The 16,502-nt window shown below is 46.6% G+C and overlaps 1 protein-coding gene across 7 annotated transcripts in view; it reads left to right on the top strand.

The window, feature by feature from the left end:
• The window catches only part of LOC132824520 (SH3 and multiple ankyrin repeat domains protein 2-like), a 1,314,713-nt gene that overhangs the window by 615,347 nt on the left and 682,864 nt on the right, over positions 1-16,502 (top strand). For all 7 annotated transcript variants that reach the window (XM_060839149.1, XM_060839148.1, XM_060839147.1 and 4 more), the window contains one exon: positions 13,891-13,998. In XM_060839149.1, the coding sequence (XP_060695132.1) occupies positions 13,891-13,998 (108 nt within the window). The remainder of the gene's footprint in view (positions 1-13,890; positions 13,999-16,502) is intronic.

The following is a 16,502-nucleotide window of genomic DNA, read 5'->3' as shown; positions in this document are numbered from 1 at the left end:
GGGTGGGGAGTTGTGGGGAGGGGGGGGTTAGCAGCTGAGAGATAAATAAGAGGGTTATGGGTAGGGGTGAGGGTGAGGTAGCTGGGAAGCGATAGGTAGATACAGGTTGGGGGTGTGGGGGAATGATGGTGATAGGTTGAAGGCGAGGGAGGAGGTGGGAAGGAAGATGTTCAGATAGGACAGATCAAGAGGGCAGTGCCAAGTTGGATGTTGTGGATGCTGGAGATCTGAAGCAAATAGTAACAGAAAAATTGCCATGAAAGCTCAGCAGGTTAGGCAGCATCTATAAGAGATCCAGTGACTGTTCTTCAGAACTGAGGGGTTCCCTGAGAACATGGATTCTGAAGACGTGTTCAAATCTGCTGAGATTCTCCAACAATTTCTGCTTTTGTTTATTGTCTATCTGTTGTCTGCTTTACAGTGCTACATTCTAACCTCTCTCTTGGTCAATAGAGTCATCCCAAGATGTCTATGGCCATCATTAGTGCTTTATTTAATTAAGTTTATTGTCTATAATTTTGGACTTGTCACAGATGGAAAAGCTTTCTTTTTTTATATAAAACCTTTTCATTATCATAACGACCTCTATCAAGTCATAACTTTACATAATTTAACACCTCTCAAATTGAATTGCTTTGATTTGATGTAAGATTCATGGTAATTTTGGTTTGGTTTTAAAAACCCTCAAATAAATTGTTGTAATGTTTCTCTTACACATTTAGATCAGGACATTATGTAAAATAAACTTTTCTTTGTTGTGGTTCTGTTCGCCGAGCTGGACGTTTTTGCTGCAAATGTTTCGTTCCCTGGCTAGGGAACATCATCAGTGCTATTGGAGCCTCCTGTGAAGCGCTGCTTTGATGTTTCTTCCGGTATTTATAGTGGTTTGTTCTTGTCGCTTCCGGGTGTCAGTTTCAGCTGTAGTAGTTTGTATGTGGGGTCCAGGTCGATGTGTCTGTTAATGGAGTTTGTGGATGAATGCCATGCCTCTAGGAATTCCCTGGCTGTTCTCTGTCTGGCTTGTCCTATGATGGTAGTGTTTTCCCAGTCAAATTCATGTTCCTGGTTGTCTGAGTGTATGGCTACTAGGGATAGCTGGTCGTGTCGTTTTGTGGCTAGCTGATGTTCATGGATGCGGATTGTTAGCTGTCTTCCTGTTTGTCCTATATAGTGTTTTGTGCAGTCCTTGCATGGTATTTTGTAAACTACGTTAGTTTGGCTCGTGCTGGCTATTGGGTCCTTTGTTCTAGTGAGTTGTTGTCTGAGTGTGGAAGTTGGCTTGTGTGCTGTTATGAGTCCTAAGGGTCGCAGTAGTCTGGCTGTCAGTTCTGAGACGCTCCTGACGTATGGTAGTGTGGCTAGTCGCTAGAATGGGAGTTCCTAGACGTGTTAGTAGAGAGAACACCCAACGGAGAATTCACCACAAGGGTACACAGGAAACCAACACACACAGACCAAGTCCTAAACTATGAAAGTAACCACCCCAACACACACAAACGAAGCTGCATCAGGACACTATTCAAAAGAGCCACAGCACACTGCAGTACACCAGAACTGCGAAAAGAAGAAGAGGAACACCTATACAAGGTATTCGCCAAAAACGGATACCCACGCAACTTTATCACCAGATGCCTAAGAGATAGACCACAGAACGAGGACATGCCACAACCAAAAGGACTAGCCACACTACCATACGTCAGGAGCGTCTCAGAACTGACAGCCAGACTACTGCGACCCTTAGGACTCATAACAGCACACAAGCCAACTTCCACACTCAGACAACAACTCACTAGAACAAAGGACCCAATAGCCAGCACGAGCCAAACTAACGTAGTTTAAAAATACCATGCAAGGACTGCACAAAACACTATATAGGACAAACAGGAAGACAGCTAACAATCCGCATCCATGAACATCAGCTAGCCACAAAACGACACGACCAGCTATCCCTAGTAGCCATACACTCAGACAACCAGGAACATGAATTTGACTGGGAAAACACTACAATCGTAGGACAAGCCAGACAGAGAACAGCCAGGGAATTCCTAGAGGCATGGCATTCATCCACAAACTCCATTAACAGACACATGGACCTGGACCCCATATACAAACCACTACAGCTGAAACTGACACCCGGAAGCGGCAAGAACATCCATCAACAGACACATCGACCTGGACCCCACATACAAACTACTACAGCTGAAACTGACACCCGGAAGCGACAAGAACAAACCACTCTAAATACCGGAAGAAACATCAAAGCAGCACTTCACAGGAGGCTCCAATAGCACTGATGATGTTCCCTAGCCAGGGAACGAAACGTTTGCAGCAAAAACTTCCAGCTCGGCGAGCAGAACCACAACAACGGACACCCGAGCTACAAATCTTCAACCAGACTTTAAACTTTTCTTGGTTCGTGCTATTGAGGCACCTGCTTTAATAATTAAGTTTGAGAGCTGAATTTGTTGCCAATACCCGTCTGTTTGGAGAGACTGTGAGGGAAAACCGTTCTAAGCTGATTGTTTCAGTTTGAAATCCTGGTGTTGTGATCAGAGGTTCTTTTGCACAGAACCTAAAAAGCCCAGAGGATAAGCCATTTTCGGTAGAAGGGCTCACTATCCACTTTCCAAACAACTGAAGGCCCAAAACACTGAACTGTTTCATATCTACCAGAACACTCTAAGCATTAGAAGGAATGAAAACAATTCTGTAAAAATGAATTCATGGGATGTGGGTACCACTGACAAGGCCAGCATTTATGGCCCATCCCCTGTTTCCCACGGGGTATTGAAGAGTCAGCACATTGCTGTGAGTCGGGAGTCACATGTAGGCTAGACTGAGTGACAATGACAAGTTCCCTTCCCTGAAGAACATTCGTAAGCCAGATGGGTTTTTCCAACAATTGACTGCGTTACTGTTCAGTTAGCCCTTTATTTCAGATTTTCATAGAATCCCTACTGTGTGGAAACAGGCAATTCGGCCCAACAATTCCATACCAACCCACCAAAGAGTAACCCACCCAGACCCTTTCTTATACCCTATTACTCTACATTTCCCCCTGACTAATGCACCTAACCTCCATATCCTGGACACTATGAGCAATTTAGCCTGGCCAATTCACCTAATCTGCACATCTTTGGACTGGGGGAGGAAACTGTGGCACTCGGAGGAAACCCATGCAGACACAGGGAGAATGTGGTTCCCCTGTTCAAGAAGGGGAGTAGAGACAATCCTGGTAATTATAGACCAGTGGGCCTTACTTCAGTTGTTGGTAAAGTATTGGAAAAGGTTATAAGAGATAGGATTTATAATCATCTAGAAAAGAATAATTTGATTAGGGATAGTCAGCATGGTTTTGTGAAGGGTAGGTCGGGCCTCACAAACCTTATTGAGTTCTTTGAGAAGGTGACCAAACAGGTAGATGAGAGTAAACCGGTTGATGTGGTGTATATGGATTTCAGCAAGGTGTTCAATAAGGCTCCCCACTGTAGGCTATTGTACAAAATGCGGAGGAATGGGATTGTGGGAGATATAGCCGTTTGGATCAGTAATTGGCTTGCTGAAAGAAGACAGAGGGTGGTGGTTGATGGGAAATGTTCATCCTGGAGTCCAGTTACCAGTGGTGTACCGCAAGGGTCAGTGTTGGGTCCACTGCTGTTCGTCATTTTTATAAATGACCTGGATGAGGGCGTAGAAGGGTGGGTTAGTAAATTTGCAGACGACACTAAAGTTGGTGGAGTTGTGGATAGTGACGAAGGATGTAGTAAGTTGCAGAAAGACATAGATAAGCTGCAGAGCTGGGCTGAGAGGTGGCAAATGGAGTTTAATGCGGACAAGTGTGAGGTGATTCACTTTGGTCGGAGTAACCGGAATGCAAAGTACTGGGCTAATGGTAAGATTCTTGGTAGTGTAGATGAGCAGAGAGATCTCGGTGTCCAGGTACACAGATCCTTGAAAGTTGCCACCCAGGTTGACAGGGTTGTTAAGAAGGCAGACAGTGTTTTAGCTTTTATTAATAGAGGGATCGAGTTCCGGAACCATGAGGTTATGCTGCAGCTGTACTAAACTCTGATGTGGCCACACTTGAAGTATTGTGTACAGTTCTGGTCACCGCATTATAAGAAGGGTGTGGAAGCTTTGGAAAGGGTGCAGAGGAGATTTACCAGGATGTTGCCTGGTATGGAGGGAAGGTCTTACGAGGAAAGGCTGAGGGACTTGAGGCTGTTTTCATTAGAGAGAAGAAGGTTGATAGGTGAGTTACTAGAGACATATAAGATAATCAGAGGGTCAGATAGGGTGGACAGGGAGAGCCATTTTCCAAGTATGGTGACAGCGAGCATGAGGGGGCATAGCTTTAAATTGAGGGGTGATAGATATAGGACAGATGTCAGAGGTAGTTTCTTTACTCAGAGAGTAGTAAGGGTATGGAATGCTTTGCCTGCAGCGGTAGTAGATTCACCAACTTTAAATACATTTAAGTCGTCACTGGACAAGCATATGGACATACATGGAATAGTGTAGGTTAGATGGGCTTCAGATTGGTATGACAGGTCGGCACAACATCGAGGGCCGAAGGGCCTGAACTGCGCTGTAATGTTCTATGTTAGATTAGATTACTTACAGTGTGGAAACAGGCCCTTCGGCCCAACAAGTCCACACCGACCCGCCGAAGCGCAACCCACCCATACCCCTTACCTAACACTACGGGCAATTTAGCATGGCCAATTCACCTAACCTGCACATCTTTGGACTGTGGGAGGAAACCAGAGCACCCGGAGGAAACCCACGCAGACACGGGGAGAACATGCAAACTCCACACAGTCAGTCGCCTGAGGTGGGAATTGAACCCAGGTCCCTGGCGCTGTGAGGCAGCAGTGCTAACCACTGTGCCACCGTGCCGCCCATGTTCTATGTTGCACATAGCCAGTCTGAGGCAGGAATTGAACCCGGGCGGGTCGCTGGCACTGTGAGGTAGCAGTGTTAGCCACTATGCCACCTATTTGATTGAATTTCACCAAGTGCCCTGGTTTTGAACCCACTTGGTTTTTGGAGGTGTAGTCACTAGTTACTGGCTAATAGTTACTAGTCCCACTGACATTACCACTGTAACACCACCTCCCTGGCTCCTCAGTCCAGCAGTTGATTGTCAGAGCCTGGGGAGGGAAGGACAATCCAGGAGGTGTTAGAGAAAGTAGGGAAGGGGTTTTAAATGCGTCAACTGAGACCTATATTATCCAGGGTATTTAGGAAGAGATTTTTCTGACCTGACCACAAGGGAATCAAATGAGAATTTTCCTGGACTGGTCTGTGCCTGATTTACAATAAGGTTGTTCTCTGGACTGTTCACAGTCAGAGGAGGTTTGTGCTGCCACTGTTAACATTCACAGCTACCAGCAATTGTAATAAGCTGAACTACAAACAGATTCCTCTCTGATACCGAATGACTCAAGTGCTTCAACACACCTCAATAAGATTCCCTCATTACCTGGGGGAATAATAACAGGATAGGTCGATTGCATTGGAATACAAATGTGCAGGAGTGGGCTTCTACAGAGCTTAAACACATGGACTAGTCAGACCCAGCAAACTGTTTCTGAGATTGAAGTATTTTTATGATGCTTCTTTTGAAACCCCCTCAAAATAGAATTGTGAAGTAATTCTCTGGGACCTCTGCCCAGTTTGATGGGGTAATGTTCACTGCTCATTAAAAACCAGATGGAATCACTAGGACTTTGTCGACAATGCCATTCAGAAAAGTGTGTTACCTCTCAGTAGCTTAAGCTATTTTATGATTAGCCTTCGAATGTCACAGCCTTCCTTGCTGTCTTCTGGCTGCTTATTTACTAGATGTTGGTCATTAGCACAGACCATGCCCCCCCTACAGCTGAAGGTGGAATATGAGAGTGTGAGATAATAAGAATGTGATCTTTTATTGATTGGGACCTGTTTAAAAATGTCCTGAGGTTGTGAAAGCTGTTCAGAAACGTGTAATTTCATTTGTGTCTCCTTGATAAGCTGGGAAACGGAAACATCACATCAAATTCAGTGGATGTTTATTAATGAGTCATGGGAAAGTTTGCAGTATCACAGACACTGGTACCACTGCTATCGGAATCACATGGTAAACAATAAAAACTGATTAATTTGTATAGCACCTTTTGTGATTACAGGATACTCTAAAGTGTTTTAGAGCCAATTAATTCTTCTGAAGAAGGGTCACTGGACCCGAAACGTTAACTCTGCTTTCTCTGCACAGATGCTGCCAGACCTGCTGAGCTTTTCCAGCAACTTCTGGTTTGTTTCTGATTTCCAGCACCTGCTGTTCATTGTTAATTTTACATTTGAAGTGAGCGTTGTTGTAATGTGGGAAACACAGTAACTGCCTGAAGTAATGAACTGCCTCTAAAACTGATGTGATAATGACCAGATGGTTTTCTGATCTTTATTGATCAGTGAATACTGGTCAAGGCAAGGGATACATGCCCCATTCTTCTTAAAAGTATTGTCATAGAGCCTTTTCTATTCATCTGAAAGAACATCTGGGACCTCATTTTAACAACCCCACCACCAAGACAGCATTTCCAACTACTCCCTCAGTACTACACTGACAGGTCTACTTTGGTTAGATTAGATTAGATTCCCTGCAGTACGGAAATAGATTAGATTCCCTTCAGCCCAACAGATCCACACTGACCCTCTGAAGAGTAACCCACTCACACCCATTCCCCTAACCTTTATTTACCCCTGACTAATGCACCTAACACTATGGGCAATTTAGCATGGCCAATCCACCTGATCCATACATCTTTGGATTCTTGTGCTCCAATCCTGGACAGGGACTGAGCCCCACACACTTCATGACAGCACTGCCCTTACTGAGCAATGGTGGGCTCTGTTCACTTCCAGCTTGTACAATCCACCCTTGTATTTACAGTCATTGGGTTGTACGGTATTGTAACTAACCCTTTGGTCCAACTAGTCCATGCCAACCATAATCCCAAACCAAACTAGGCCCATCTGCCTGCACCTGGCCCATATCCCTCCAAACCTGATGTCGGAGAAATTGCTGCAGATTCTAGAATTTGTGCTGAAAACAAAGAATTCCCAGCGGGTCAAGCAGCATCCATAGAGAGGGCCCCTCCGAACCTTTCCTATTCACTCCTTTATCCAAATGTCTTTTAAACATTGTCACTGTACCTACATCCATCACTTCCTCTGGCAGTTCAATCCACACATGAACCTCTCTCTGTGTGAAAAAACTCTGCCTCTCATGTCCTTTCTAAATCTTTCTCCTCTCACATTAAAAATATATCCTAGTTTTGAACTCCCCCTTAGGCAAAAGACCCTTGTTATTTATAACTCATGAAACCAGTGGATTATTACTGATCTGCAACTTAATTCCACAGTTTCACCTTTGACCTGGAATTCTTCATTCCCTCGACTTGTAAAAATCTATCACCTTCAGTTTTAAGGTGAACAATTGACCCAGAATCAACTGTCATCTGCAGAAGTGGGTTTCAGGTTTTTACCCCACTTTACTCACTAAACAAATCCAGAGCTTCCTGCATGAAAAAGAATATAAAAACTAAGATAAAGAAAAAATACGTGCTGATGACAAGTTTCAAATAGAAATTAAAATTTTCACAATGAGTTGAAGAAAACAATTAAACAAAACAAAGGGAGATTATGAAACTAAGACTGGCCGTTAACGTAAACGGGAATCCCAAAATCATCTTTAGGCATTTAAGCAGGAAAAGAACAGCGATAGCCCAGTGGTATTATCCATGGACTGTTATTCCCGAGACCCAGATAATGTTCTGGGGACCCAGGCAGATGGTGGAATTTGACTTCAATGAAAAAGAACTCTGGAATTAAGAATCTAATGATGACCATGAATCCATTCCATTTGTCAGGGAACCCCATCTGGTTCACTAATGTCCTTCAGGGAAGGAAACTGCCACTGTTACCTAGTTTGGTCTCCATGTGACTCCAGACCCACAGCAATGTGGTTGGCTCTTAACTACCCTCTGGGCAATTAGGGATGGTGGTCTAGCCAGTGACGCCCTCATACCGGGAATGAATTAAGAAAAAACGTAAAACCAATTAGGACCAAAGCAGATATGGAGCATGGCCGTGACCAAGGTATTCAATTAATATTTTGCATCTGTCTTTACGAAAGAGTTTGTGGTTATCCAGGCTATGGTGACAGAGGAGGAATCTGCCAATAAAAGAGTTCACTATTCATCAGGAGGAGGCATTGGATAGGGTTTGATATTTTCAGATGAAGCAGCATTTGGACCAGATCCGATTCATCTTAGGATATTGATGGAAATGAGGGTGGAAATTGGAGGGACATTGACCATAATCTTTCAGTTTTCCCAAAACTGGGGCTCTGCCAGAAATCTAGAGAATTGTAGACATGATGCTCTTGTTCACTAAAGGTTGGAAAGATAAACCCAGAAATCACAAAGCAGTCAGTTCAATGTCAGAGATGGCGAAGTTCCCAGAATCAGTAATTCAGGAAGGAATTAGTAATCACATGGACAAATGTAACTTAATTAGGGAGAGCCAGCGGATTTCTTCAGGTGAAATCATGTTGCAATAATTTGCTGGAGTTTTTGATGAGGTAACAGTGAGGTTTGATGAGGGGAACTCTGTTGATGCGTTATACGCAAACTTTCAAAACATGCCACAGAACAAAGCTGTGATCAAAGTTTTAGCTCTTGGAATAAAGAGAGCAGTGGCAATAAGAATACAAAATTAGCAGAGTGATAGGAAGCAGAGGGTTATGGGTAATGGCTATTTTCTGGGTGGGGGGGGGTTGATGAGGGAGGGGTGGAAGGTTTGTAATGAAGCTCAGCAATGGAACCCTGAGTGGTTCGGATTTATATTTTAATGAACTTGATGTTGATGTGCAGAGGACCATTTCAGAAGAGTGATACAAATATCACTGGCCCTTTGTTCATCTGTTTTTTTTTTGTCAAGTCAGTGGAGAAAACCAGAGAGCTGGAGACTGCCTCTGGTGATTGCAATTCACCCATTGTGTCTGCAGACAGATCCATACAGTACAGGTCCAACATCACAGCTGAGAATAGCCTGGGAGAGCTGTAGGTGTATGCTAATTGTGTCCTGTGATTGATGTGAATAAGTCCTGCCCATCTCCAGCTGTTAGCAGGTAGCATGAAAAAGATTGAGGCAATTAGTCTTTTTTCAGTCGAAGCAATAGACTGAAATGTTAGCTTTTAAAAAATGCTGAAGAAATAAAAATCAGACATCAACAGCAAAGTCTGATTGAATTATTCAGTAATTGGTTCTTCAATCTTCAATGACATTTAAACTTATCATCAGTGTTTTCAGGAAAAGGATTGCAAAGTATTCTGCACTCATATCATTCTGAGACACTGGAATTTTAACACGAGTCAGTGGGTGGGATTGGATGGATGGATGGATGGATGGATGGATGGTCAAAAATGGACAAAAATGACAAGTGGGCAAAGGACTGATCAGACTTTAACCTCAACTCTACATCCCTACGTATCCGCAATAACCTTTCGCCCCCTTGGGAATCCAGAATCTATTTGCTTCCACCTGAAAGTTCGTTAAAGATTTTTCATCCATTGCCTTTTGATGAAGGGAATTCCAAAGACACTCAACCCTCTGAGAGAAAGAGATTTTTTTCTCAACTCAGTTTTAAACAGATTACCCTGACCTTTATACTAACATCAGTTCAGGATGTCTTTGATTCTGACACTGGATTGTTGTGGATCTTGGAAACACCTTTCAATATGGGGGTCAATTTCCCGATGCTCTAACCAACACCTCTCCCTTTTACTATATGCAGTGCAATCCTCAGGGAGCGGTCATCTGTGACAGAGTCAGCTATGGTGGATGGGATGTTTAACAGAACTCCCAGTCCCTTCAACAGAAAGATCCAACTGCAATTATTTGAAGAAGACCAGGGGAGTTCTTGACCCTTGGCCAATGCCATCTTGAACTAAAACTTAAAGCAGATTATCTGGTGATATTCATATTGCTGTTTGTTAAACTTGCTGTATGGAAATTTATGGTCAGATTTTGTACATCCCAACCATAACTCCCTTCAAATCAATTACCTCGTGCCCTGGAGACTGCAAAAAAAACACTATTTATTTCTTTCAGTAGCCAGTCATGTCATTTGCTGTTTCTTGAATCTTGTTACATGCAAATTATTTGCAGTCCTTCCCTCCAAAATAACAATGACTACACTTTAATGGTCATTAGAAACTTTAACTTATCATGGAGAGATGAGGAAATATAAACAATCTCCTGGTCTGATGGCTCTTTTGAATCAATGCTTTTGCCTTTCTTGTCATTACACAATGTTTGAAAGTTGTTATTTTCCATCCTTACTTTGTAAACAAAGCGATGAAAATCAGAAAAAAACGCAGGCACACAATCCCACCTGGCATGACCTCCATCTTCAACATGACCACGAGCGATTGGGCAGTAGTACTCTTCCCATTAAAGACTACATTTCCTGAATCAGGTGTTTCCTGACCAGGTTTTTTTTTTGGAATATGAGTGGCAAGCTTTTCAAATTAAACAAAATCATGTCTGTGTTACAAACAGCAAAGTTAGAAGTCACATGACACCAGATTATAGCCCAACAGGTTTATTTAAAATCACATGTTGTTTTGCCTGTTGAAGGGGAGGTGCTCTGAAAGCTTGCGATTTCAAATAAACCTGTCGGACTATAACCTGACTTTATCCAACCCAGTCCAACACTGGCACCTCCATATCTTGGCTACAAAGAGCAGGGAATGATTTAGTAAATTCACGCAGAGTGTGTGAATGAGAATATCAGCTGCACAAACATGGGTAATAATGGGGAGAGGGGTGGGGAGATGCGGAAGGGGTGGGGAGAGGGGTGGGGAGGACTGGGGAGGGGTGGGGAGATGCTGTTAGCTGTTTATTTTCATATTGTGGGGTTCCTTGTATACACATCACAGAAATGTAGCATTCAGGTATAGCAAATAGTTAGGAAAGAAATTGATATATTGTGCCAAATATTCCCTTCCCTATCGATAGGAGGAGGGTGGGGAGAGGTAGGGAGAGGGGTGGGGAGAGGTGGGGTGGGGTGGGTAGGGAGAGGTGGAGAGGGGTGTGAAGGCGTGGGGAGGGGTAGGGAGGGGCAGGGAGGGGTGGGGGGTGGGGAGGAGTGGGGAGAGGTGGGGAGAGAGGTGGGGAGACGTAGGATGGGGTGGGTGGGGGGGTGTGAAGGCATGGGGAGGGGTAGGGAGGGGCAGGGAGGGCAGAAAGAGGGGTCGGGAGAGGGGGAGAGGGTGGGGAAGCGTGGGGAGAGGCTGGGAGAGGTGGGGAGGTGTGGGGAGGGTGGGGGATGGGGAGAGGCAGGGAAGGGTGGTGAGGGATGGGGAGGGGTGGGGAGAGGGGTGGGGAAAGGTGGGGAGAGGGGTGGGGAGAAGCAGGGAGGGGTGGGGAAAGGTGGGGAAGGGTGGGGAGAGGGGTGGGGAGGTGTGGGGAGAGGCAGGGAGGGGTGGGGAAGGGTGGGGAAGGGTGGGGAGAGGGGTGGGGAGAGGTGGGGAGGTGTGGGAAGAGGGGTGGGGAGAGGCTGGGAGGTGTGGGGAGAGGCAGGGAGGGGTGGGGAAGGGTGGGGAAGGGTGGGGAGAGGGGTGGGGAGAGGTGGGGAGGTGTGGGGAGAGGCAGGGAGGGGTGGGGAAGGGTGGGGAGAGGTGGGGAAGTGTGGGGAAGGGTGGGGAAGGGTGGGGAAAGGGGTGAGGAGAGGTGGGGAGGTATGGGGAGAGGCAGGGAGGGGTGGGGAAGGGTGGGGAAGGGAGAAAGGAAATAGTCATGGAAAGTGCTGCAGGTGTGACCTAACCAACCTCCTGGGCAATTGAAACAAGGCTTCACTGCTCCTATACCCAAATCCTTATACAGTAAAAGCTAACATTCCAGTAACCCACTAATAACTTGTTGAAGCTGAATATTAGACTTTAGTGAACAAATGACAAGGACACCCAGGTTCCTCTGCACATCTGGACTTCCCAAAGTCTCACCATTTAAGAAATACTTTGCCCATCTGTTTCTCCTACCATTGAGTAAAAAATGAGGTCTGCAGATGCTGGAGATCACAGCTGCAAATGTGTTGCTGGTCAAAGCACAGCAGGTTAGGCAGCATCTCAGGAATAGAGAATTCGACGTTTCGAGCATAAGCCCTTCATCAGGAATAAGAGAGAGAGAGCCAAGCAGGCTGAGATAAAAGGTAGGGAGGAGGGACTAGGGGGAGGGGCGATGGAGGTGGGATAGGTGGAAGGAGGTCAAGGTGAGGGTGATAGGCCGGAGTGGGGTGGGGGCGGAGAGGTCAGGAAGAGGATTGCAGGTTAGGAGGGCGGTGCTGAGTTGAGGGAACCGACTGAGACAAGGTGGGGGGAGGGGAAATGAGGAAACTGGAGAAATCTGAATTCATACCTTGTGGTTGGAGGGTTCCCAGGCGGAAGATGAGGCGCTCCTCCTCCAGCCGTCGTGTAGTTGTGTTCTGCCGGTGGAGGAGTCCAAGGACCTGCATGTCCTCGGTGGAGTGGGAGGGGGAGTTAAAGTGTTGAGCCACGGGGTGATTGGGTTGGTTGGTTCGGGCGGCCCGGAGGTGTTCTCTGAAGCGTTCCGCAAGTAAGCGGCCTGTCTCACCAATATAGAGGAGGCCACATCGGGTGCAGCGGATGCAATAGATGATGTGTGTGGAGGTACAGGTGAACTTGTGGCTGATATGGAAGGATCCCTTGGGGCCTTGGAGGGAAGTGAGTGTGGAGGTGTGGGCGCAAGTTTCTCCTACCATTGGATAACTTCACATTTGCCACATTATATTCCACTTGTCATGTTCCTGCCCTGTCATTAAACCTGTCCAAATTGTTCTGAAAATGTTTAGTATCTTCCTCACATTCCCACTTAGCTTCATATCATCTACAAATCTGGAAATATTACATTTGGTCCCCACATCCAAATCATTGATAAATATTGTGAATAGTTGGGGATCAAGTACTCACCCTTATGGTACCCCACTAGTCACAGTCTGTCAAAGTGAGAATGGCCCATTTATTCTCTTTTTTTTAATCTGTTAATCCAATCTTCATCATTAATCTATGCCAGTCCTTCCCTCCTATTCCATTGTATCCATGCTAAATGGTCTACCCTTGATCTTGAGTTGATGGTCCCTCATTTGCACTTTTCTGACTGGCAGAAATATCCTCCCAGCATCCTCCTCGGCCAAACCCTCTAAAAATGTGACACCGTCACTCACTCCTTTAACGTCCAGAGAGACAAGGTTGATTTCACCAAAGAAATTTCTCCACTTGAAAGGTTGGGAATCTTTGGAATTTTCAATCCCCAAGTGGTTTGGTTGCCAGGTTGTGGGTATGTTCAGAACTGAGATTGACAGATGCTTGACGTGAAGGGAACCCAGGTTTATAGAGGGTGGACTGTGGTCTTATTGAAGGGCAGAACGGTCTGGTCATAATACTTTTTTTTTAGGTTAGGTTCCCTACAGTGTGAAACAAGTCCACACTGACCCTCCAAGAGGAACTCTCCCAAACCCATCTCCCTCTGGCTAATGCACCTAACATGATGGGCAATTTCCCATGGCAAATCCATCTGACCCACGCATTTGGACTGTGGGAGGAACCCCGGAGCACACCCACACAGACACAAGGAGAATGTACAAACTCCACACAGTCAGTTGCCCAAGGCCGGAATCGAACCTGGGTCCTTGGCGCTGTGAGGCAGCAGTGCTAACCATTGAGCCACTGTGACATCCTGTTTCATATGTTATGCATCAGCATGCTTTGTATTTTCCTAAAAGCATCAACTAATCATTTCCTTTTTTATTTCCTGATGTACTAGTTCTGAGTATTGGAGAAGGTGGATTCTGGGAAGGCAGTTCTCGAGGACGTGTTGGATGGTTTCCTGCGGAATGTGTGGAGGAAATTCCAGCAAATGAAAGCCGGCCAGGTAAGACTGTAACAGGAAGGATGGTGGGAAGCTGGTTCGAGAAACATTGAACCTGTGGTTGGGTGTAGTCCACATGTGAAATTTGACTGAGTGCAGCAAACTTTTACTTATTTCAAAAATAAACTTTATTCATAAAATATTTTGATGTTCTGTACAGTTGGTCATGCTATACATACGTAAACATTCCATTTCTTTTCATACAGAGATCAGAATTTATCGTTTGTTTACAGAGGTCTGTACATATTTCAATCATATCTCCATATATTTAGCTGAGGTGTCAGCGGGGCCCAAATGACTGCATGGGCCCCCTGTTCTTAGGCAGGTAGACCTTACACGGTGGTCTTTCCCCACCGCACCTTGGCGGCAGCTGCCCCAAGCTTCAGCGCTTCCCTCAACACATAGTCCTGGACCTTGGAATGTGCCAGTTTGCAACACTCAGTCAGGGTCAACTCCTTCAGCTGGAAGATCAACAGGTTTCGGACTGCCCAGAGAGTGTCCTTCACCGAGTTGATGATCCTCCAGGCACAGTTGATGTTCGTCTCGGTGTGCGTCCCGGGGAACAGGCCGTAGAACACGGAGTCCCGTGTCACGGCGCTGCTCGGGACGAACCTCGACAAATACCACTGCATTCCTCTCCAGACTTCCTCTGCATAGGCACATTCCAGAAGGAGGTGTGTGACAGTCTCGTCCCCTCCGCAGCCGCTTCGAGGGCAGCGTGCGGTGCGGCTGAGAGTCCGGGCGTGCATAAAGGATCTCACAGGCAGAGCCCTTCTCACCACCAGCCAAGCCATGTCTTGGTGCTTGTTGGAAAGTTCTGGCAGTGAGGCATTCTGCCAAATGACTTTGACAGTCTGCTGAGGGAATTGCTCGATAGGATCCACCCTCTCCTTTTCCTGAAGGGTCTCGAGGACACTACGTGCTGACCACTTCCTGATGGACTTGTGGTCAAAGGTGGTTTTCTTCATAAACTTCTCCACGAAGGACAGGTGATACGGAACGGTCCAACTACTCGGAGCGTTCCGCGGCACCGAGGCCAGGCCCATCCTTCGCAACACCGGGGACAGGTAGAACCTCAGTACGTAGTGACACTTGGTGTTTGTGTATTGGGGATGCACGCACAGCTTGAAGCAGCCACACACAAAGGTGGCCATCAGGGTGAGGGTGGCATTGGGCGTATTTTTTTCCCCCATTGCCCAGATCTTTATACAGCAAGTCCCTTCGGACCTGGTCCATCTTTGATCTCCATGTAAACTGGAAGATGGAAGTGGCACAGGTTCTGGGAATTGGCCAGATCTGTGCATGTATAATAGCAATGACAGTGCCTCACATCTGATGACCAGGTTTTTCCCCGTGATGGAGAGCGACCGTAGCCTCCATCTGCCCAGTTTCTGCCTCACTTTGCTGATATGCTCCTCCCAAGACTTGGCGCACACCCCAGTCCCCCCCGAACCAAATACCCCGCACCTTCAGGTGGTCAGTTGTGACGATGAAGGGGATCGAGGATTGGTCGGCCCAGTTCCCGAAGAGTATGGCCTCGCTCTTGCCTCGGTTTACCTTGGCCCCCGAGGCCCGTTCGAACTGGTCACATATGCACATGAGTCTGCGCACGGACAGCGGATCTGAGCAGAAAATGGCGACATCATCCGTGTACAGGGAGACCTTAACCTGCAGGCCCCCGCTGCCAGGGATAGTCACCCCTCTCAGGCTCGCATCCTTCCTGATGGACTCGGCAAATGGCTCTATGCAGCACACAAGCAAGGCAGGAGAGACAGGGCAGCCCTGCCTGACTCCAGATCTGACTGGGAAGCTATCTGATTCCCACCCATTGATTGAGACTGCACTGACAATGTTGGTGTAGAGCAGTCTGATCCAATTGCAGATTCCCTCCCCAAAGCCCATTTTGGAGAGAACATCTCTCATACACCTGTGTGATATCCTGTCAAAGGATTTCTCCTGGTCCAGGCTGATCAGGCAGGTGTCCAACCCTCCGTCCTGCACGTAGACGCTCGTATCCCTGAGGAGTGCGAGACTCTCAGTGATCATCCTGCCAGATACAGCACAGGTTTGGTCAGGGTGAATCACCGACCCCAGAGCAGACCTGACCCGGTTGGCGATTACCTTTGACAGAATTTTGTAATCCGCATTCAATAGTGTGATCGGTCTCCAATTTTTGAGTTCTTCCCTCTCCCCCTTCCGCTTGTAGATGAGGGTGATGATACCTTTCCTCATGGTACCTGCCCGAAGCATACTGACATACACCTCCAGCAGGTCCTGGCCAATCAAGTCCCACAGAGCGGAATAGAGCTCAACCGGTAAGCCGTCGCTTCCGGGAGTTTTATTCTTTTCGAAGGACTCGAGGGCCTTGGTCAGCTCATCCAGAGATAGTGGCTGGTCCAGCCTCTCCCATGTTCTGTCATGGTAGATGACAGGAACGACTGGGAGGCCGCGCTGTCGGTCGGCTTCGCGTCATACAGGCTGGCATAGAAGGATTTGCTGATCCTCAT

This window comes from Hemiscyllium ocellatum, chromosome 18 (assembly GCF_020745735.1).
Source record: "Hemiscyllium ocellatum isolate sHemOce1 chromosome 18, sHemOce1.pat.X.cur, whole genome shotgun sequence".
In the NCBI taxonomy this organism is placed as follows: Eukaryota; Metazoa; Chordata; class Chondrichthyes; order Orectolobiformes; family Hemiscylliidae; genus Hemiscyllium; species Hemiscyllium ocellatum.
Note: the sequence above shows the minus strand (reverse complement) of the source record. Positions and strands in the feature narration are given on the sequence as shown.